The sequence below is a fragment of the Physeter macrocephalus genome, chromosome 12 (genome assembly GCF_002837175.3).
Source record: "Physeter macrocephalus isolate SW-GA chromosome 12, ASM283717v5, whole genome shotgun sequence".
Lineage (NCBI taxonomy): Eukaryota > Metazoa > Chordata > Mammalia > Artiodactyla > Physeteridae > Physeter > Physeter macrocephalus.
In genome coordinates this window covers 89302325-89325414 of record NC_041225.1, presented here as the reverse complement: position 1 = coordinate 89325414, position 23090 = coordinate 89302325, and the positions used below count along the sequence as shown (strand labels likewise).

General features: G+C 45.3%; 1 protein-coding gene across 3 annotated transcripts; it reads right to left on the bottom strand.

The window, feature by feature from the left end:
• Positions 1-236: 236 nt before the first annotated feature.
• SEMA4F (ssemaphorin 4F) lies at positions 237-23090 on the bottom strand. Of its 3 annotated transcripts, XM_024133585.1 has the most exons (14): positions 22901-23090; positions 20493-20644; positions 19579-19638; positions 19274-19372; positions 14595-14688; positions 4561-4680; positions 4303-4454; positions 3585-3763; positions 3208-3355; positions 2858-3080; positions 2610-2719; positions 2335-2495; positions 1085-1143; positions 237-847 (listed from the first exon to the last, which is right to left on the bottom strand). In XM_024133585.1, the coding sequence occupies exons 1-14, from the start codon at positions 23049-23051 to the stop codon at positions 237-239; spliced, it is 2319 nt and encodes a 772-aa protein (XP_023989353.1). In that variant the 5' UTR covers positions 23052-23090. The 3 variants fall into 3 exon arrangements, with proteins under 3 accessions (XP_023989353.1, XP_023989351.1, XP_023989352.1); XM_024133583.1 differs by lacking the exon at positions 19274-19372 and having other exon boundaries at positions 22901-23051; XM_024133584.1 differs by lacking the exons at positions 4303-4454; positions 4561-4680; positions 14595-14688; positions 19274-19372 and having other exon boundaries at positions 22901-23051.

Below are 23090 nucleotides of genomic sequence, written 5' to 3'. Positions count from 1 at the left end.
CAGGAAAAGTCCTGATTCACTGCAAGAGCAATTCTGATCTCTTATGGGAATCAGGCAAAGCCCTGGCCCTGAGCCCATCCAGGCCCAGAAAAGGCAGACAGGGAATTCGAAGTGATCATTCAAAAGCCAAAGAAAATTCAGAGGCCATGACGATCTTCCATGACCATTGACCCCCAGCGTCCCAATGGTCATTCCATCCAGTGGTCACTCATGCACTAGTGGTTATTTGCCCAGCCCTAGATGGATGTTTCATCACACGTGGCTAGAGGAGCCCCAGTTAACCGAATGTGGGGTGGGCGCGGGCAAGGATCAAGCAGAAAGGGTGGAGGGAAGCCACCAAAGCCACTGCCCCTCTTGGCCAGGGCCAGGGGCAGCCGCTCATCTTCAGGAGAGGGAGAGGGAGGGTCCTGGCTGTAGCTTGTGGTCCCAGATGGTAGGACCCCCAGGTCCAAGCCCACCTTGTCTCTAGCCAGAAGTTCCCTCTGTCGTTGTCGCTGCTGACGCCGACCAATCAGGAGGAGAGTCAGGGATGCTGCAAAAACTCCCAGGAAGAAGCCTGCCAGTCCAGCCCCCACTATGTGAGCCCGGCTTGGAGCACCCCGCTGGCTGCCCCATACCAAGCTGTAAGCAGCTACCACACGAGCTGCCCCACCTTCCTGACATTCACAGGCATAAGCACCCATGGCCCCTGGGGATATCACCACTTCTAGCCCATCCCGCCGGGGGGTGAGTGCAGTCACTCCACTGGGCTGGTGCCACACACAGGATGCCCAGGCTGAGCTCGGGGAACATGGTAAGACCACATGTGCAGTTGTAGCCACAGGAACTTCAAACACCACTGGGTGTTCTGCAGAGACAGCAAAAGCACAAAAGGTAGTGAGGCTGTAAGTTGGAGGTGTTAGAGAGAAATGTGGGGTGATACGAGATATGAGAAGGGGCCATGGTACACCAAGCTAAAAAGGGGATTCCCAAAGAGAGTAAGGGTGCCATAACTTCCAGGATACAAGTTTTAAACTAGGTCCAAAAACATAACTTTCTAGGCCCTTTACCTCCACTCTACCCACATTCCCTAAACCATACAGACCTCCAGGCTCTTTAGGACACAAAGAAGAGACATCCGCTGACTCTATGTCTTGAACCAGCCTATAAAGAAAAGAATACTTGATAAATCCAGTGTCAACACCCCCTCTACCCTCCTCAGTACTGAACATTCACTCGCCAATTGCACCTCCCATCATCTCATAAATCACCTTGAGAATTATCAGTCAACATTCTCTTCATCACTAATTTTTTCCCCAATACCTCTTATACTCATGACAATTGCCATGTCAAATTCTACAAATATTTCTAGCAGACTACAGAGAATTAAATTTGCACTAGGTCTGTCAGAAAGATGTTTGGTGGGGTACTTTGAAAGAAACACAGGAAAAAAAAAAAAAAAAAAAAGAAAGAAACACAGGAACCTTCCAAGAAGTATAGCTGGTGGTCCACAACCACAAGATTTCTCTGGAAATCTGTTAAAAGATTTCTCTGTTAAGAGAAAGAGAAAACTTTTCTATCAAAGCTAATCAAAATTCTGTGAGGGTCAGTGAGATGACTTTCTGTTTCACAAAATACCTCAGCTAAAGAAACATCTGTGGTTGTCACCAGCACTCAGTTGGTACTGAATACAATGAGAATGAAATCACCTAGAGAGTGCATGAAAGTGTAAAGAGAAGGATTGAACCCTGAGGAATATCAACATTCAGAAGCTGGATGGAAAAGGAACCAGTAAGGGAGACAGACTGGAGAGTGAGGTAGGGAGAAAAACCAGGGGAATGCAGAGTCATAGAAGGCAACAGGATAGAGTTTTTCAAGGAAGGAAGGAGGGGAGTTGTCAACTGTGAAAACACTTCTAAGAGCACTTGTAAAATGAAAACTGAGGGACTTCCCTGGCAGTCCAGTGGTTAAGACTCCACGCTTCCAAGGCAGGGGGTGCGGGTTCGATCCCTGGTCAGGGAACTAAGATCCCACATGCCGCATGGTGCGGCCAAAAAAAAAAAAGAAAATGAAAACTGAGAAGCGTATGACACGTGGAAATCAACCACACAGTCAGGGCAGGTCCAGCAGGGAGGCAGGGACATTGATGAGGACAGAGAAATGGTTAGTATGGACTGACAGATGGACACACGAGTGACACTAAGAAACACACACACACACACACACACACACAGAGAGAGAGAGAGAGAGAGAGAGAGAGAGAGGGCAGCATTAACCCATGAGAAACAGACACAGATATATGGCTAGGCCAGAGCCTAGGGACATCAGGCAAGGAACCAGTGCCGCCACCCTCACCCTTCATGCTCTCCAGTGTGGGCCACACACGCAGCTAGCCGAACGCTCCAGGCACAGACAGGGTCTCGGGCCAGAATGCACTCTGAGCAGCTCTGTAGACGGCCACAGTTGGTTGTGTTCACTTGTGTCACCTCAGTACGGGAGCCAACCAGGAGCCAGCTCTACAGAAAGGGAGTGAGGAAGAGAAACATGCTGGATCTCCCAGACTTCAATGTCACAGATTGGCTCTGGACTCAGATATCTCCCCACCAGACTCGCCAAAATCTACAACTCACTTGATATAATTTCATATTCTCAACTGGCTGTGGCTCTGGGAATAAGGCCAGATCCTCAAGAACACTGAGCTGGGCTCCAATCTGCACTGCTCGGTGGAGGTGTCCATCCTCTAGGAAGCAAGCAAGGGGCAAGACATGATAACATAACTGTACCTGTGCCTGGGACTCTGATACCTGTATGCATGGGACCCTCTATGGCGACAACCTGTGTGCACTGGATGGGCAACTTGCTTGGCTATTAAACATACCTGTCCCCAGATAGAGCACATCATACTCTTTCCCTGAGAGACTGGGCACCCTGTGGGCCATGACTCTGAGGTAGGTTGTATCTGTAGTGACCAGCAGGGAGTGGCCATCAGCTGGAAACACTGGCCTGTCCATGAGTGGGTGGTCCCGGATGAAGGTGAGCACACGGTCAGGCAGGAAGAGCGATGAGCCAAACTGTTGGAGCTTCATGTTGTTGGTGATGCACTAAAGGAAACACAGGATGAGTGACAAAGCTTCCCAGGGGCCAGGAAGTGTCCGTGATGCTTAGTTGGGCTCTTGTCCTAATGGGGCAATTCAGGCGTGAGGTGAAGAACTGCCCCAGCCCCCTCACCTCTCCAGGTCTGGGCTGGGGTACATCATTGTCCATGACAGGCAGTCCCCTGTTGCAGTCATGTTTAAGCTCTCTGAAGGGACCATTCAGCACTGTCCGAATGTCTTGTGGTCGGAAGGAACAGACAGCAGAGATGGCCGCCCCTTCCCTGGAAGAGTCACAGGTTGGAGCTGGATATTTAGAGGGAATTAGGAGAGGCAACTCATCCCCTGTCAAATGAGATGACCCATGAGAAACGCACAGGAAGCTTTGCAGCCTGCTTCACGGCAGGAGCAGGGCTCCACGGAGAGTCCACCCCCTCTGGGGGAGACCACACTGACCTGCACCAACCCCAGGTATCTCCCACCCTGTAACTCTCCGCATCAGGAACCCCTCACCACTGGGAGGAAAAGATGCCATAAAAGATGGGCGTCCCCGCTCCATGCTCAGGTCGAAGAATGACCATGTCCTGCAGGACGCTGGAGGCCCGGCCATGCTCAGGCCCTGGACACAGCAGGTCAGCCTTCAGAAAGGTCGTCCACCTCTGCTGGAGGGTCTTCCGGCCCCCAAGGTCCCCCTGGGGTGACAAGCACATAGGAAGTTCTCTTTAGAAGACCAACATTAGGGGAGGACTGTGGAGACCAATACAAGTTTCCCCCAGACACAGACAGATAGGGAGACAGATGCATAGAAATGCAAGGACAGGGATACAGATTAACTGAGAAGGACAATGAGGTATGGGGTGGGCAGGATCACAACAATGATGTTTATTGTGCATTTATAAAGGTCCGCACTACATGCTTTACGTAAGTTACCTCATTTAGTCCTCAAATCGACACTGCCAGAGTCATACAGGCAGTAAGCAGTGTAGCAGGGACTTGAACCCAGGTCTGTCAACAGTTCCTGCCTTTAACCTCTACACTACAGTGTCACACAGGATAATAAGTGGGTAAAAGAGGCCAGAGCCCTTTCGCCACATTCCTCAACTCCCAGAAAAGTAGTCACTGCCCATCAAAAAAGGAGACAGAGGAGAAATACAAAGACAGAGACCAGAGGAAAAGACAGGAGGACAGGCAGAGCAGAAAACAAGACAGACAGCTGGGATCAGGGTCTTACCGCACACACACGGGCCACTCTTGGGACCTTAACGCGTTCGTATGAATCAAAAGCTCGGGACATCTCCGTAAAGAAGAAGTAGATTTCATCGTCTCCGTCTTCATCCCCCCACTCGGCTGGGCTCAAGGCCACTGCTGCAACAAAGGCTGGGGCTGGGGAGACCCGTGGCCTCAGATCCCACAGACATAGCCTGGGGCCACCCAGCCTCCACCCACTCTGTCCCCAGAGCAGCACCACCCCCCTCTGCCCTCTCCCCACCGTTAAGCCAGGATGGCGAGGTCTCTGTCCGAATCCAGTCCTCAGCACGACCCACAGCCCGGGAGATAATCGGCTCCGTCCCCCGGTAGTTTTTCACAGTGGCAACGTAGAGGATGCCCCCTGCAGGGCGACAGGGAGGAGGTGGACTGTCAGACTCACCGAGGAAGCTTTCAGAAAGGGTCACAGGCAGAGCAGGGAGCAAAGCAGGGGCAAGAACCCTCAGGGGCTGAGCACCCATTAAGTGCCAGGCAATGCTAAGCACGACAGGCGTTACCTCACTTAAAATAAACAGAAATAAAGTGCTCCGGGGCAGTAACGAGAACCAGTGTTAAGGAAAAACTGCTGGAATGTTCATGTATATGAAGGAAGAATAGAAGCTATCCCTGTGGAAAGCAAGATTTTTTTTGTTGGTCTGTTTCTTGCTGTTGTCGTTTTTAAGGACTTTTCTACCCTATAATTACATGGTAACTTTCCAGGAAGAGGTTTGCTTTGCAGCATGTTCCCACCTTACTTAAGTTCTCCCACTACAGTAAATGTCTGAGGGAACTACTGTTCTTTCTGAGTATTAGGGGGTGTATACTGCCCTGGAACAAGTCACAACTTTAGGGTATACTAGCATCATTTAGGGAATTGATCAAAATGCAGATTCCTGGGCCTTAGGCCCAGCAATTCTCACTCAGTAGGGTTAGGGGTTGGCCCAAGAACTACGTTTCAAACAAGAAGTCAGAGTTACTCTGATGTGAGTGATTCAAGACCTCACTTTGAGAAACACCAACCTAGGGATTTCTGGATATTTCACAGCCAGCCAGAGGAAACAACGAGGAATCAGATCCTCCCTCCTGGTTCAGTGGAGGTGCAGAGGTGCTCTAGGGATGGTGGGGATTGGAAAAGAGAGAAATCAGAGGCATTCTGGGAAGGAAGGGGAGGTGCAGTTCTGTGGCCTGAATGTGAAAGAACTATAGCCACTCTGAGCAACACTGCCAAGGGCTCGGACATGAGTGGAGACAATGACTCAGGGAACAAGAAGGTCACAAACCCCCAGTGGAGTTTTGAGTATCACAGGGACTCTGGAGAGAACAGAGAAGAACAGAGAAGCATTCCTTCACCACCTACTACGTAAGAGGCACTGCGCCGGGTGCTAAGCACATCACTGTCCCCCCCAAGAATTCCCATTTGAGTCCAGAAGACAAACGTAATCAGATACCAAGAGGCGTGGACTCACAGATGTGTGTAGGAGCACAGAGGAGAACCCAGCCCCATCTAACTGGGGGAACAGCAACTCAGAGGTCACATCTGAGCTGGCTCTGAAGAATGAGCAATTTGCCAGGTAGAAGGCCTTCAGGGGGAAGACAGGCAAGTGGGGAAGAGGGGAGCCATGTTCAGGGATGTGGGGCACTCCCCATGGCTGGAGCTCCAGCGAGGCACAGGGACTGCTGGGCAAGTGAGCAGAGATGAGCTAGAGGTGCAGAGATAGGCACCCAATTGTGATGAATCTGCTCTTCCATGCCAGGAAAATGTGGACTTTACCCTAAAGGTGAGGGCAAAACTGCAGAGATTTTCTTGAGGAGGCATGACATAATTAGTTTTGTTTTTTAGGAAGAAAATGCTAGTTAAAAGGGCCTTCACACAGTCCTGGCAAGAACAAAGAAGGACTAAGGCACTGGCAGAGGAAAGAAAGGGGCTGGATTTGGGAAATATTTCTGAGGTAGAGCCCATTAACAAGATTTGAACATCAGTTGAGTATGAGATGTGAAAGAATGGAGTAAAATAATGTATCTAAGGTTTCCGCTTATAAGATGGATAATAGTAGATTACGATATTATGAACCAAGCAAAGAAATGACATAAGGCTCATAAAGGAGGTGGCTGGAGAGGAGGTGAGTTCAGTTGTTGGACCCACTAAGGTTGACGCGCCTTCAGGACATCTGGTTGGAGTCGCTGGAAGGCAATCGAACAGAAGGGTGGGGCCAGAGTCAGGCAACCTGGGAGTCACGCTTAAGTTACCACAGGAACGTGAAAGCCAGGGAGAAAAGAAAAGCGAGAGAGAGAGAGCCCTGGGGCACCATCATTTGAAGGCAACTCAGAAGAGCGCTGACTCAGAAGAGTCAGAGAGGGTGGAGAAGCAAGCAAGGCTGGAGTGCTGGAGGCTGGTGCCCAGAAACCCCAGCAAGAGCCGCGGGGTCATGTGCACTGAGGGAGGCAGCAGAGGGCAGGGCCACCTTGAGGGAAGCACTACGTCCTGGGCTCACAGATGCTCCTGTGAAGCTGCATGTCTCAGGCATTGAAATGATAACCACGAACACTTAAAAACACTTAATGCAGAGCAAGAAAAGGGTCAGGAGCCCTCTGAGGGCAACAGTAAAGAATTAGAAACCCCCTTCCTTACCAGGTGGGAGGGAAGACTATACTATCACTCGAGTTTGTGAAAAGAATCCAAGCACTTTGGAGCCAGGAAGGCTTGCGTTTGAACTCTGAATACTTATTAGTAGTATGATATTAGGCAATTACCCTTCCTAAGCCTCAGGTTCCTCAAATGTAGAATGGGGATAATACCACCTTCCACCCAGAGCAGTGCTGAGGGTTAAATGAGATAAAAAGAGAGCCCCAGGTAGGGCCTGGCACAAGGCTGGCATTCAATATGTGTTAGGTGCAGCTCCTTAGGAACCTCAGGGGGCCATATGCTTGATTTGTTGCCATAAGGTAGGGGGGCCACAACTATAAAATGGCATCCCACTCCTTTCCAGAGTATTTCATGAGGGAGAAAATCAGATTTGGGGCAAAGGTTCTGGCAGCTAATGGAGCAGCAACTAAGCCAATCCTCAGTAGTTCCAGGGGGAAAAACATGACACAGAAGCCAGAATTGGAATGAAAATTTTCCTAAAAGCATTATACACAAAACACTCAAAAAACAAAACTCTTGACAGAAGCTGTGTCATGGATACCCTGAGAATGGGGGAGATGTGGTGGAACAGACAGTTATGAATATTTTGGAAGCATGACTTGATGTGTTTGAGAGAGAACACTCATAAATATTCTGGAAACAGTAAAGGACCACAGACAACAATGCGAGGACCCAGTGGTGGACGGAGGTAAAGTCCCAAAACTTTCTAAGGGGTTAAATGGGGGCAGTCAGCAACTCTGGAGCCTAGGATTGCTGAAGAGCACACTCACTCAGCAGAGAGAGCAGAGGGTCACAAAGGGATAGCAGGAGGGATCAGACACTTTGGGAGGGAGTAGCAGGGCTTCAGGTGTTCCACGAGTACTAAGGGGCTTACAACACAATCTTCACACACACACAGAGGAAAAGGAACAACAGCCATCACAGTCACGAGGGCAGAAGTCCACAGGAGGACACAAGATCACCACATGCCCTGAATTTTCCAGAACAGTCAATTTCAAATATTCTGTTGCACTGTTCATACAATAATATCCCTGTATGTGCAGTTGTTTGGCAAGTTATTACTGACTAGATCAAGCTAGCAAACATGAAAACATACATCTGCTATTGGCAAAGGATGATATGCCAAAGAGAGCGATGCCCACGGTGTTGAGTTTAGTGAACAAGGTGGTTAGAAAAAAACACATGGTATAATTCAACCCTATTTTTAAAAAATATGTATATATGTCTGTAGGCACAGGAAAGATTGAAGGAGCTACAACTGGACAGTGTTACTGATGTTTGCTTCTGACTAATGAAATTACAAGTAATTTTTATTTTCTCCTCTCTACTCTTCTGTATTCACTGAACGTTTTTTGTAGTTAGCACCTTTTACTTTTATAACCCCCCAAATTAAGATACTGTCATTTTGGAAAACAAGATTGAAAGCCACAAAGATGAAGAATCACAGCCAAAGAAAAATGACAATTATGTGCAGAAATAGATCTCTAGTTGCTCAGATGTAAAGCCTGTGAACACAGAGCTCCCAGATATGTTAGCAACCCACCACTGACAGACTAGGATATAAGCCATGGCAGTGAATATTTCACTACACACTGGAGGGGTTCAAATTTTCACTCTGGTATCAAAATGCTCACTTTTAAAGAAGGTTTATAATAGGAATTATCACACATTATCTTTAAAAAGAGGGTTTTAAACATGCCCTGGCCTGCCTACTTCCACTCTCTTTTCTTCTCATGGTCAGAGCTTTGCAGGGTAGACAGCTCCTGATCTAATATTCTCTATTTCCTTATCTAAGGTTTATGCCAGCTGGATACCTTTTTTTTTTCTTTTTTTTTTTAAACAGCCTATTATTAGGACATAATTACAGATCGTTGGAGAGGCAGTGTTTACTCTACCTTTTCCTCTCCTGGCATATAGGATTTCTATAACTGTCTTATTACGATGTGTGAATGCTGTCTTGGGGTACACACTCACGGATTTAAGAGATAAGCTTGACCCCAAAATGCTGGCAGCACCCAGTGCACCTGGAACACATACAGGGCTCCTTGGCAGATGCAGTAATCACAAGATACAATGAGACCAAAAGGAGACAAGAAAAACACAAGATGGGTTCCCAAAGAGAAAGCAAAAGCTCCCTTCTTCTGCTCTTCTTTATAAGAGCCCTATTTATTATTGAATGTGATAGGGAGGACCAAAGATGACAAATCACTGCCTCTAGCTTGGGTACCTTGGAGGGTAACGGCACTATGCACTCAGAGAAGGGGACACTGGTCGAGAAGAAGGTTTGGGGGAGGTGAGTGAAGATGATGAGCTCAGTTTGGGACATGCTGACTTTGAGATTCCTGTGGGACATCTAAGTGGAGATGTCTGGAAGGCAGCTGGATATGTGGTCTGTAGCTCCAGATAATGTATGGGAGGCATCAGAATCTAGTAGAAACAGAATCCATGGGGCTAGTTTTGGGAGATCTGGAAGGCGTCAGATTTGGGAGACATCAGAATGCAGTGGAAACATAATCCATGGGGCTGGCTGAGATCACAATTACAAAAAATGCAAGAGAAGAGGATCTTAGGTGGAAGTCTAAGTCTAAGGAACATTTAAAGGATGAGCAGAAGACAACGATGCTGCAAAGAAGACTGAGAAGGAATTGTGGATGTTCTTAGGCTAATGTGAACATTACTGTCAAAATATTTGCATTTTTCCGAATTGGAATAGTGCAAATAGAGACACTGAGATCATTTTTGTTAATTTTATCTCAGTGGAGTACAGATAAATGTCAAATTTGAAGACAAGATATGAGACCTTTTCCTAAAGAAATACAAGTGCCAATAAACACATGAAAAGCTGTTCGACCTCACTAATAGAAATGCAAATCAAAAACATCAAATTGGACTATGGAGAAAGTCACTGTTTTATGTTTATTAACTATATTTTTGGGGCTAACTGGCTGTAATGAAACAGGCCCTCTCATCACTGCTGGTAGGACTCACTGGAGAGAAATTTGGCCAAATCCATCAAGTACTATAAAAATCTTTTATATCCTTCGGCCCAGCAATCCTACTTTTTGGATTGACTCATGCGATTAATTAGATTCATGTAAAGGATTTACATAAAAATTTATGTAAAAGGATTCCTTATGCAACATTATTTATAAAAGCAATAATTTATTTTAAAATCTGAATGTATAATTATATGGGAATAATTAAATAAGTGTGCTACACTCATATGATGAAAAAGTATACAATCACTAAAAATCAAGTTTTGAATAATTAAACAAATTATATGATGAGAAAATGTTCAGTATACAATAAGTGAAATATGCATGACAATTCCAATTTATTATAAATACGCACACGTGCACGCACACGCGCACACACACACACACACACACACACACAGTATGAGAAAATACTCCAAAATAATAATAGTGGTTACCTGGTGATGACTGAATTACAATAAACTTTTCACTTTCTTCTTTATACATTTCTATATTTTCTCAATTTTCCACAATGCACATTGCAATTTTTATAATTTAAAATAAGAAATACTCCTGCCATTATATTCTAATATTTTCATTACTAAAAGCTCTTTTCTTTCAAAATATGTCTATTATCCTTAAGGACATTTGTATAGCTCCTAACTGGGAATTTTGGTTCTAATTCTTAAATAATATTGCCACTATCTTCTATATTGCTATTTTCAAAACAAAGAGGCAGTAGGACACAATGGATCAACATTAAAAGTCCCAACTAAATATTGGCATTATGTCAGACCAAGAAAAAGTTTAAATTATAGCCCTATAAAGAACTTCAGAGGAAAACTTATAATATTGATATTGACTATGACTTGGATCCGAGACAGAAAAAGCCATGGAGGTTCTATGTCTTGAGCTAGCCATTCTAAACTGTTAGAAAGTGATTTCTGACACCTCCATCAATTATCAGCTGAAAGGCAACACTAAATTTCATTACCTGAGGGAAAAAAAGGCTTAACCTGTTTGAAAATGTTCTTTGTTATACAATTATCTTATCTATGAAATTTGTATTCTTAAACTACATGCTGTGTTCCACTTGCTGAGTAGAACACAGAGAAATTACACACAGATGGTTAAATGTACTTAAAGAATCTGCTTGAAACAAAGTATTTTAATTATTTCAGATCGTTGCAATTGAGAAGTCATTTTCTTGATAAACAATTATGTAGAATCAAGAGACATTCATAACTGCTAAACCTGTGAAATCTTTCTTAATGATCTTAATGACTGGCTCAGCGTTTTGCCAAAGATGCTTGATATAAAGCTAAGAAAAATAAACTATTGACTAAACTTTTATTCAAATATGTATGCATATAAACAAGGTCTCACTGACTTCAACTGTAGATGAATGATAAAAATGACAACTCAAATATCGTATTTACTAGCTATATACTTTATGTTCATTTTCAAAAACTTTTGTTACTTCATTACGTTTCAGAAAAGGTAAATCATTAACTGGATGACTAAGAGTGACTTTTTTATATATAAATTTATTTATTTTATTTATATTTATTTTTGGCTGCATTGGGTCTTCGTTGCTGCGTGCGGGCTTTCTCTAGTTGCAGCGAGCGGGGGCTACTCTTCGTTGTGGTGTGCGGGCTTCTCATTGTGGTGGCTCCTCTTGTTGAGGAGCATAGGCTCTAAGTGCACGGGCTTCAGTTGTGGCTCGTGGGCTCTAGGGCTCAGCAGTTGTGGCGCACAGGCTTAGTTGCTCCGCAGCATGTGGGATCTTCCCGGATCAGGGCTCGAACCCACATCCCCTGCATTGGCAGGCAGATTCTTGACCACTGCGCCACCAGGGAAGCCCAAGAGTGATTTAATTTGTGCAGCTTTTAAGACTCTTCCTACAAATAAAGTCATGCATAAGAAAAGAGTTTAGCGTCCAGTGGTTGAGGCTTTGTCTTCCAATGCAGGGGGTGCGGTTCAATCCCTTGTCGGGGAGCTAGGATCCCACATGCCTCGTGGCCAAAAGGCCAAAGCATAAAACTGAAAGCAATACTGTAACAAATTCAATAAAGACTTTAAAAATGGTCCATAACAACAACAACAACAACAAAGTTTAAGGTTAGATCTTATATCCCAAATTTTGTTTTTCATAAAATATTGTGCAATATTTAAATTAAAACTTATATTGTCTAATATTTTATAATACGGTTTGCAGCAACTTTAGTGAAGGAAGAAAAAAACAGTGTGATAAATGATGCTAAGTCAACTGATTAGTTAGTTGGGAAAAATCAATTTTGATTCCCTTCTCATGCCATTTGTCAAAATCAGTTTCAAATAAATCAGAGTTAAAATGTTTTCCTTCTTAAAATTTAAGAAGGAAAATTGTATCTGCTCTCTAACTGAAGAAGGATATAGCTTAAAAAATATAATCACAAAGGAAAAGGTGTAGATTGGAATACTAATATCCTACCTGATAATTGGCCCAAGAACATAAGCAGAGAATTGAGCAAAGCAGAAATAAAAATAAGTACTAAAACATGAAAAATGTTCAACTTCACTAATATTCAAAAAAATACAAATTGAAACAAGGTGCTGGGACTTCCCTGGTGATCCAGTGGTTAAGAATCCGCCTTCCAATGCAGGGGAAGTGGGTTCGATCCCTCGTCGGGGAACTAAGATCCCACGTGCCACAGGGCAACTAAGCCCACGCACTGCAACTACTGAGTCCATGCGCTCTAGAGCCTGCGCATCACAAGTAGAGACAAGCCTGCAGCCACAACGAAGAGCCTGCATGTCACAACTAAGACCTGACACAGCCAAATAAATAAATATTTTTTAAAGGTGCTATTCTTAGCCTTGAATTAGCACACACACAAAAAAAAATGTTTAATGGCAACAAAACAGTGTGGTGAAATTTATGTGAAAAAACTCTCACTCACTGCTGATTTAGGGTGTAAATTGGTATACCCTTTCTAAAAACTCAATTAGCAACAGACAGTGAGCTGTAAAATATTCACATCCTTTAATATAGTAATCCATTTCCAGGACTCTTAAGGAAACAATCTAAAATGAGGATAAAAATTTATGTGCAAAAATGTTCATTACAATATTAGAGACAATAGCAAAAACTTTGAAGTGAACTAAATAAACTTGAAAATAAATTTACATAAATAATCTGGAATTTTTTTTTTTTTTGCGGTACGCGGGCCTCTCACTGCTGTGGCCTCTCCCGTTGCGGAGCACAGGCTCCGGACACGCAGGCTCAGCGGCCATGGCTCACGGGCCCAGCCGCTCCGCGGCATGTGGGATCTTCCTGGACCGGGGCACGAACCCGTGTCCCCTGCCTCGGCAGGTCCGGACACGCAGGCTCAGCGGCCATGGCTCACGGGCCCAGCCGCTCCGCGGCATGTGGGATTCTCCCGGACAGGGGCACGAACCCGTGTCCCCTGCATCGGCAGGCGGACTCTCAACCACTGTGCCACTAGGGAAGCCCTGGAATTCTTTAATTAAATTATGGTATGCTCACAGGTTGAGCTGCATAATGTCATTAAAATTTTTCTTCACAAAGAATTTTTAAATTATATAGAAATGCCTATGATATAAAGTCACATGACAATATTCAAAATTATATCCATGTAGCATGACATTTAGAAGTTTCATCAAACACACACTCATAAAATTTCTGTTCACCTGCTTGTTTTACACTCTCATGTGAAAAATCACTGGGTTCTCAGTGAATTTGGAGAGTGTATGCGGAGTAGTCTAACCTAAAATACAGGCTATGTGGCACACAAACAGTTCACTTTGTGGCTACCAAAGAATTAGTCAATCATTCTCCAGAAAAGATTTAGGCATAATCTGTGATAGAACCATTGAACACTTGAGCAACTCTATATGTATATATAGTTTGTTTGAAGGAAGTAACAGAAGGAATTTCTTTAATAGTCATTACTGATTTTTCTGAGCAACAAAGGACTGGTCAGCCAAATATATGTGCATGAGTATATATGCATGTGGACACACACATTAAAAAGGCTAGAAGGAAATATCCTAAAATATTAGCAGTGGTTTTCAGAGTAGGAATACTCTAAAACTGTGCTAATATGGTAGTCACTAGGTACGAATGGCTATTTATATTTAAATTAAAATTACATGAAATTTAATATTCTCCCCTTCAGTCGCACTAGTCACATTTCAAGGGCTCAGTAGCCACATGTAACCAGTGGCTACCGCATTAGACAGTGAAGATACAGAACAATTCCATCATCACACAAAGTTCTTTTGGACTGTGCTGTTCTAAAAGATTTCTTATGTTCTTCTTTATACTTTCTGCAAATTTATTATAATATGCATTGTAGTAGATTCCTCTTACAAACAGGAAAAAATGACTAAAAGAGATGAGGTTAACAGAGGAAACGTTCACAGTCTACTGTGAACAGTGACATATTCTCTAGAGAAAAGCAAGAGAAATGATACTCTGTGGGTAAAAGCAGGAGAACACAAGCACTCTGGGAAGAATAGGAAAGGCCAGAAAGAGATGTGGGAATAATGGACATTCTGATGAAAGAAAAGAAAGGACACAGAAATTCCAACAGCAGGGCGGGGAAGGAGGCAATTACAGCAAGAAGTCACAGGTTCTTATCTCTCCCCACTCACCAGCCATTACAGCTGCTGACCGCTGAGCTGGCTCAAAAGGACATTTCCCCCGGCCACTCTCAGGTCTTTCAACCTGCTGGAAACTGGACACATCCTACAGACCAGAAGGGGGCAATTGGTTTAGAGGTCATGGGGAAGTTCATGGTGAGAATTACAAAGATGGTCAGATGAAGAAAAAACCCAATTCCCATTCATCTCCCATCCCCCACTACCATCCCCATATTCCCAGTCTGCTATTCCTGATTCCACCACCCATTCCTGCATTTCCTACCTCTGCCATCCCTCTTTTCATCAGTTTATTCCTCTTCCCTCAGTTCCCCTAGTACCCAACACCCACATGCTCTGATGAAGGAACACCTAGGATGGCACTAGAAGACACCAAGAGGCCGAAAGGCAGATCTTTCCTCTGAAATGCTGCTGAACTGCCAGCTTTGCAACTGGCTGGAGAATGTGCTACAGGATAAGGAGGACCAGGGAAGAAAGCAGGCCTCCTGAGAGCTGGAGCACTTAGGAAGGGTAAAGAAAAGTACAGGCTGATATAGGACCATCTGAAGCCCAGGGGTCTAGAGAGAAGGGCCATCCTTCACCTAATCCCACCCCACAAATAAAAGACTGAACCAGAGTCAAGGATACACAGAAGGAGGGAAGGGAATCTGCAAAGTCAGTGAAGACCTGAAGCTGAGGTCAGAATCTGAGAATCTGCTAAGTATCTTCCTCATCCAGGGACTCCAGAGGGACTAACCTGGGGTGTGGGGGTGGGCAAGAGGTGTAAGAGTTCCACAGAGCCAGCCAGACATTACCTTAGCTGAGCATCCAGCACTAAGAGAGGCTTCAAAATAACATCTAAAAATGAAAATCAGGGATGATTTCAACCTGGACTGACAGGGAAGTTAACTATGGCCAGTTAGGAATCAGTTATGACACAAAGTACCATTCATGATATCTGTAGTTCACAAACTAGGATGGACATATGGTGTTGCTGGAGCCTTATTGCTGTGATGGTAATTGGAGAACCAACATAGATCTACGTCCCCTGGGCATAAGTGTACGTACCACTGGCCCATTCTGACTGCTCACTTACTTGCTGTAGTTGGCAAACAGGGTTTTATTTTACTGAGAGAGCCTTGAAGAAGGCCTGTTAAAATGAGATGTGATCTGATGTCCCTTCAAAGGGAATACTGGGTCAAGAATCTTCCAGAATGGAGGACCCCACAGAAACACAATCATCTGCCCTGTGTGGTGGTGGGCACATTGTAACCAGAGGAGAAAGATGACAGTTCAGTGAGAGATTACCAAGATGTTTGGGCACTCTGAACATGGGGTTATTACCTGCTGCTGTGGCCTGTCTTATCGCCTCCTTTTCTCCACACTGCCTCGCCTTGCCCCCAATTTACTCTCTATACCCACCCCAGATTAATATTCCTAGACTATTAGTCACTGACTTAATAAATGTTTGAGCCACAGAATGACAAAAATGGCTCACCATTGCCTCTTTATCCCAAACTACTACTTCTTCTAACCAAACCTGGATCACCTGTTATTCCTAGAAAACAAATTATGCCTGAAACTGTTCCATTACATTTCATCAAGGACTTATAAAGGATGAGCCTTTTCTCAGTTCTCATTCTCTTTGATCTTTTCGCGCCATTGGATACTTTTGATTCACTCCCCTCCTTGAAATAGTCTACTTCTTGACTCTTGAAATTCTACCCTCCTGGAGCCCCTCCTCCTATCTGTTGCTTCTCTATCTCCTTTGGTTGTTTCTCTTCTCCTTTCCAGCCTCTAACCATGTATCCTTAGTCTTTTTCACATATACTTGAAAGATCTCATTAATTTTCACATTTCTGCCCAGACTTTCTATGCAAATCATTCCCCAAACTCTCTAAAGCCTGATGTCTTCCAAACTCTAGTCCATGCTTGCACTTGACTGCTGGACTTCCTTTCCTCACAGAGATGATCTATTAAAACTGAACATGTTGAAACTCGTCCTCTTCCAGTTTCTCCAAATGGCATCATCACGTTATCTAGGTTTATAGCCTTTGAGCAAGGGAGCTGATTAACTACATAGGTTATGATTACTGTACCGTCAAAGTGACATTTAATTAGGTTCTGAAAGGATAAGACCACACCACCACATTATCTGAATGTTGAGATTCTTCATTATGTCATCATTGTGTCAGTACAATCCTATCAGCATGAGTTGTAGTGAAGGCAAGTCCCTCAAGTTGAAAGCCAGAGCTATGTAGGCAGGCTCTCACTGAGCTGTGGGGTTAGAACCCATCCTTTGACTTTGGCCAAGAAGAGTGCAAGGCATATAAAGGACCTTTCCTAAGAGGCTGGGGGTGAGGGGTAGGGGGAGATGGTCCTTGTTAACATGAAACAAACCAAATGTCACAAGAAATTGAAGCCAGCTAAGGTGTTCTTCTAGGGTGCAGGCTGGACTAGAGGGACAAGGGAGCAGAGCAGAGCCAGACAAACCTGGGTTTGAATCTTGGCTCTGCCTCGGCCAGCTATATATCTCAGGCTTTTACCTAACTTTTCAGAACTTCTGTTTCATTCATGTAAATTGGAAATAAATACTATCATGATGTGTCATCACTATCATAATAAATAAATATCATGATATGGTGATAAGAATTATCACCATAATGTTATTTTTTCTGTTAACTGCTGGAGCTCCCTCAAAACAACAAATTAAAATATTTTCCCCCAATGTCTGATGAGCTGTCACTGAAGGGCAACACTCCACATTGTTGGAACTGGTAGGTCCTATGCTTAAACTTCCTTTTGTGAGAACCTTCATTTCTCTGAGCAATCAACTCTGAGCAAGTTGTTATATCTGGATCAGCTAGTCAAAGTTCTCAGATTGTTACACACAGTCTCAAAGTCATCAGTCTGGGACATAAGAAGTTCAGCACTAAGGATAAGGCAAGGACTTGCTCAAGCAGATGGGGATTGCCAGGTAGCAGGATAAGACAAAGGCAGAAAAGAACATTCAGGAAGTCTAGAGAGCAGTCTCAGGATGCTTAAAGGGTTAACACAGTTGTTAGCTGTACCTTATATTCTCCTACAAACAAGCCTTAATCAAAGGATGGTCCTTCATTTCATGAGCCTGTGGGATAGGAGGGTTCAGAAAAAGAGCTGAAAGTCACAGGAGTGACAGTACATAGGCCCCTGGCTTCGTTCTTGTTTGCTGATATTCCTCAAAAATGGACAGGGGTCCAAGTCACACCATTCCTGACAGGTATGTCCAGAACATTTTCTGTCTAGATACTTATCTAACAACCATTAGGGTCCCACCTCAGAGAGCCAAAGAAGAATAGAAGGCCCTGGGGAACTAACTTGGAGTAATCACATCATCTGTAAACCATGGCTCTGGTATTCACACCCATGGGCTCCCTGATCCTATGTATACTAGGAAAGGACAAATATGTCAATGGCAGTTCCACCGCTACTTCTGTGAGCTTTGTGAGAACTGTAGGGAAACTAGGCCCTCAGCATTACCTGAAGGGATACAGAGATTTTCAACCTGGGAAACCTTCCCAGGATGAGGGAGCTATTCACACCTCAAAAGGGAGTTTATCACCAGCATTATGAAAATTACTCAACATAAACGCAACTAACTCCAAGGAGAGCCCAGAGGGACTAACTAAGGCAATCAAGCATATACAATTATAGCATTCTTAAGTCAGAAATATAAAGATGATGTTTAACAAAGAGGTTTGGAGCTACACAGTGACTAGATCCATGTGGCAAGGACTACTACAGGCTGCAGAAGGATCAAGTCAAGATCTACCGTTAAGGATGAGGGTCAGGAAAGGGAGATGTTGCACTCCCTCCTACCCCTAGCAAAAAGGGATAAAAAGTGTCCAGTGATATGAAGGACATGTGAGGCTTTTGACTCATCCCAGGGCCTGGTCACAAATGTGTGCAGCCAGAGAAACAATAATTGACTACTGGATAACTGATGAGAAAAGGTGAGGAGTCAAAACATTAACACCCTTCCTAAGATGTCACCAATCCCAGGGACTTTTGAGGTCATGACCAACCTAGATGTGATTAGGAGTATCCATGTCCCAAGCATGCCTGGGTGTGAGGTTGGAGATGTCCAGGGCTTTAGCAGCAATGAATGGGACCAAGAAGAAAACATGGTTGACAGAGTGCCCACCTTGAAGGCAAGATCCAGAGTATGGGGCCAACAGGCACTACATTAGTGCGCAGTGACCTCAGAAGCTGTGAGAGCAAAGGGTCACAGCCCACACAGAATGAGGTTGACAGCAGGGGTGGGGAAGGTGGTAAAAGACAATCACATGCCATGGGAGGAAGAAACAGGTATGGACAGTGCTGATTAAGAAATGGACCCAGGCTCCCTGGACAAAGCATACACAGGACAAGGAAAACATGAGCTACTAGCCTCTGAAGTTCCTCCCCACAGCTCAGCTAGCATCCTCACTTCCTTCACCATCCCACTACGTCCCTCTTTTCACTTTGTATTCCTTACCTTCTACAGACAACCTCCCTCCCCCTCCCTTTCATACCCTCCTTCAGTAGACAAAGCCTCTACCCTATGAGGACATCCCTCACCCCCAATGCTTATCATGCACAAGGGTTGCCTTAAGCATGACCCCTGTCACAGTCGCTCACAGAAGACCCCTCCCGTCCTTCCACCCGTCACTCACAATAACCCCGCACTTCGGATCAAAAGCGAAGGTGCCACAAATGAGGAGGTGAGAGGCATTGGCAATGGCGAGAATCTGGACAAAATTGTGACATTCTTCCTAAGGGGCAGAGATGGTTAGAGAGAGTCAGAAGCAGCAGGTACAAGGAAAAGTAGTGTTAGGACAGTTATATGCAGCTCTGGGTATGGTGTTAGAGTCCCTGCCTGGGCCCACTGGGATGGGAGCATTGCAGGGGACTGACACAGAGTCAGGGCTGGGCCAAGGCCTCAACTGACATTCAGGCCAGGGCCCGGATTTATACCTACCTCCTTCTTGCCTTTCTTCCTACAGTTCTGTCTGTGGGCCTCAGGCACCATCCAGTCAATCTAAGAAAGGAAAAGTGACCATTTCTCCCAGATTCTCTCCCAAATTCCTCCCAAGTCAGGCTAGGTGACACAGTTCTACAACCTCCATCAATTTGGAAACTTCAGAGACAACCCCCTGACAACAGAGCATTGTTTTTCATACTGGAGGTCACTACCCATTAATGAGTAATGAAATTAGTTGTGAAATCTCAACCAACATTTTTTTTTTTTTTTTGCCTTACACGGGCCTCTCACTGTTGTGGCCTCTCCCGTTGCGGAGCACAGGCTCCGGACGCACAGGCTCAGCGGCCATGGCTCATGGGCCCAGCCGCTCTGCGGCATGTGGGATCTTCCCGGACCAGGGCACGAACCCATGTCCCCTGCATCGGCAGGTGGACTCTCAACCACTGCACCACCAGGGAAGCCCCAACCAACATTATTTTTAATGAAATAGAATATATCAGAATGTATCACATATAGGAGAGTAGATATTGTTTCAAGAAAGTTTTCTTTCAGTACATACTTGGCGTACTATGTCAAAATGTACCATATATTTCTTACTAAGGGGTGGTCAAAAAAGTTTGAAAGCTATTGCCCTAGAGTAATGTGATTTTAATGATTCCTCTGCCCACTGCCACCTGAACCCTGGTCACTGTGGCCTCCTCCCCATCATCATGAACCTCCCTCATAGCCTACCCAGTCACCATGACCCACCCCCATCACCCTCAGCTGAGACAATGAGGTTGACAATCTACCCTTATTCCTTTTCACCAACATTCCCCCTCCTACCACAACACCCCCCCTCATATGCCATAAAACCAAGGATCTAATCACATGCTCTAGAATCTGAGGTCCTCCCCACTCTCATCTCTCACCCTGCGAGGTCTCTCCCCTGAAAAGGGCAGGGATAAAGCGAAGATGGTGTCCCGGGCGCCGACATAAAGCATATGGGAAGCAGGATCCACAAGGAGAACGGAGTAATTGTATGTCTGAGGGATGGTGAACCGGGTGAGATAGGAGTCAGCCTCTGGCAGGAAGAGAGGGTGAAAGTGAAGAGTGATATCAGCCATCATTTCATAAGGGTTGGGTCCACAAGGGCAAAGCCAAAGGGGCCAATTTTTGTTTTCTTCCAAGTACCATTTATTTGGCAGCCTTAAGGGCAAAAACAAAGCCTTGACAGGCCAACCATTTAACTTCCCCAAGGAAAGATAACTGATGAGGCCAGAGTATTTAGCACACAATAAAGTATGCTTTTTCTATAAAAATAGAACACTTCATTAAAATAGCATAAATATTAAGTCTATTTAATATTTATTTCTATTCATAGCAACATGATACATAATTTGAAAATACCTGTAAAAGGTACAAGTACTTTTCTCTCTACATTTCCTTTTTTTAAAAATCACTACTTAATAGTGACTCCTTTTTACTTAGAAGGGAAATGGCTCACTCTTTTCACCAGCACATTAGGAGATCATCTCCTCTCTCTCCCACCACCCTTGATCTCATCCTAATTCTACCCAAAGAGGTAAGAGATTAGAGGGCGCAAGAAGAGTATGTGCTTTGGAAATGGATCAGCCCAAGTTTAAATGTGGCTCTTTCACTTACCAGATGTATGATCTTGAGTTAGTTACTTGCCCTCTCTGAGCATCACTTTCCTCATCTGTAAACACCACCATCCAGGGTTGTTGAGAATTAAATGAGATAACATATGTGGAAGCATCTGACACATACTACGTATTTCACAAATGGTTCCTTTCTTCCATCTTTAAGCATGTGCTCTGTTTGGGCCAAATCTTAACCCATATCAGCATTCAAAACTCTGATCTATTTAAAGATTGTAACAAATAAGTTAGGATGAATTTACCTTCTTAGCTCAGTCTCTGGCTCTGGGGACCTGAATTAATACAGCTCTGCTCTACCTGCTTCATCTGCTCAGCTACCTTCAAGACTAGTAGAATGGCCATGCATTCTTAGATGTACTGGATGTATGGAGCCCCAACCACCCAATCCTCCCACACCCATACTCATGTCTGTGCTGTATCCTGACTACTATCCCATGCTTAGTATAAGCCCCGGATCACCCAACCACCCTTCATATCCCCACCTCTGCCTCGCCTTGTCATATAGACCTCTCTGGATTCCTGGATATGAACTCAGACTGGCAACCTCAACTCCATGTTGTGGCTACTGCTCCAACACAAACTGAAACCCAGGCTCTGACCACAACTTTGTCTTCTGGATTCAAAGCGTCCCTATATGTCACTGGTCTGAAATGACAGAAGTAATTTAGAAGACTCTAAATTACTATTACCCAGTTGTGAGTTTTTCCCAACAGGATGTACTCTCGGCTTCACTGGTTCTGTCTGCCCAAGGTGCTAACACTCAATGCCCACTGAGAAAAACACAAGGTTCATAACTACACTCACGCCCGCCTCAACAAAGAGCCTTTAAAGTGTGAATCACTCCAATGATCACTTTTAACCTTGCGGCAGCCCCTGGCTTCTTTCACGTCTTTTGAAAGGACATCTCCCTCCTCCTTTTTTCCTTCTGAAGACTTTGAAAATCATTTAAACAGAATTTTAAATCAACTCATTGAATCGTTTCCCAGCTACTCAATATAGGGAATGGGTAGAGGGAGTAGGGAAAGTTGAGGAAGTTAGGAGGGTTATGGTGGATCGGAAAATGGGAGTTGGTGTCAGAGATGACAGGACTGGTAAGTGGGTTAGGGAAATTAGGGTTGTGAGCGGGGCAAAAGGCTCGGAGGAGGTTAGAACTGATGATAACCAAATGAATTTGAGAAGTGGGCAGATGGAAATGCTGAGCTGGTAATCAGAAGGATGGGTGTTTGGAGTAGGATGAAAGACCGATGGGTTTGAGAGCAGGATGGGCGTCAGGCTGGCGTGACGGACACAGGTGCATGTGAGGGAAGAGCGGAATAAGGGAGAGGAAACTTCGAAATAGAGGGTTTCCGGCAACCCCCATTCCCCGCCCTGGGCCTCGGGGTCCGCGTCTGCACGGTGAGGGACGGCTGCCTTAATAAGGGGCCGTGGGAGCTTCCTGGGCTGGTCGTAGGAGCCGAGTCGCCCGGCTCGCTGGAGCAGCACCAAGTGGGGGTCCCGCCCGCAACCGGGCGGGGCTTGGGCGGCGCGGGACGCAGCGGGCTGAGCTGTGGGGGCCCGGGTGCGGCTTCCCGGGTGGGGAGGGCAAATGGGTTCGGGTACCTGCAGGCGGGGTCTGGGCGCGGCGCGAAGGAATAAGGGCGAGGGCGCACGCGTCTTACCGGAGATAGGAAGCGAGATCCTGGGCACCGAAGCGGGGACGCGGCCACACACCGGGCCGCTTAGCACCTCCAGCAGCAGCAGCAGCAGGGGTAAGGGGGAGGCCGGGGACGGCCCCGGGCGCGGGCGGGGCCGCGCAACAGAGGCCGGCATTTTTGCCACCGCCTGGCCGCCGGGGTGTGGCGAGCCCCG

Excerpts from the sequence above, each read along its gene's own strand:
- SEMA4F (XM_024133585.1), bottom strand. The coding sequence starts at position 23,051 with ATGCCGGCCTCTGTTGCGCGGCCCCGCCCGCGCCCGGGGCCGTCCCCG. Across the intron at positions 14,689-19,273 it reads ATCCGAAGTGCGGGGTTATT|GATGTGTCCAGTTTCCAGCA; the intron begins GTGAGTGACGGG and ends TCTGGTCTGTAG. Across the intron at positions 2,496-2,609 it reads AGAATATGAAATTATATCAA|AGCTGGCTCCTGGTTGGCTC; the intron begins GTGAGTTGTAGA and ends CCCTTTCTGTAG.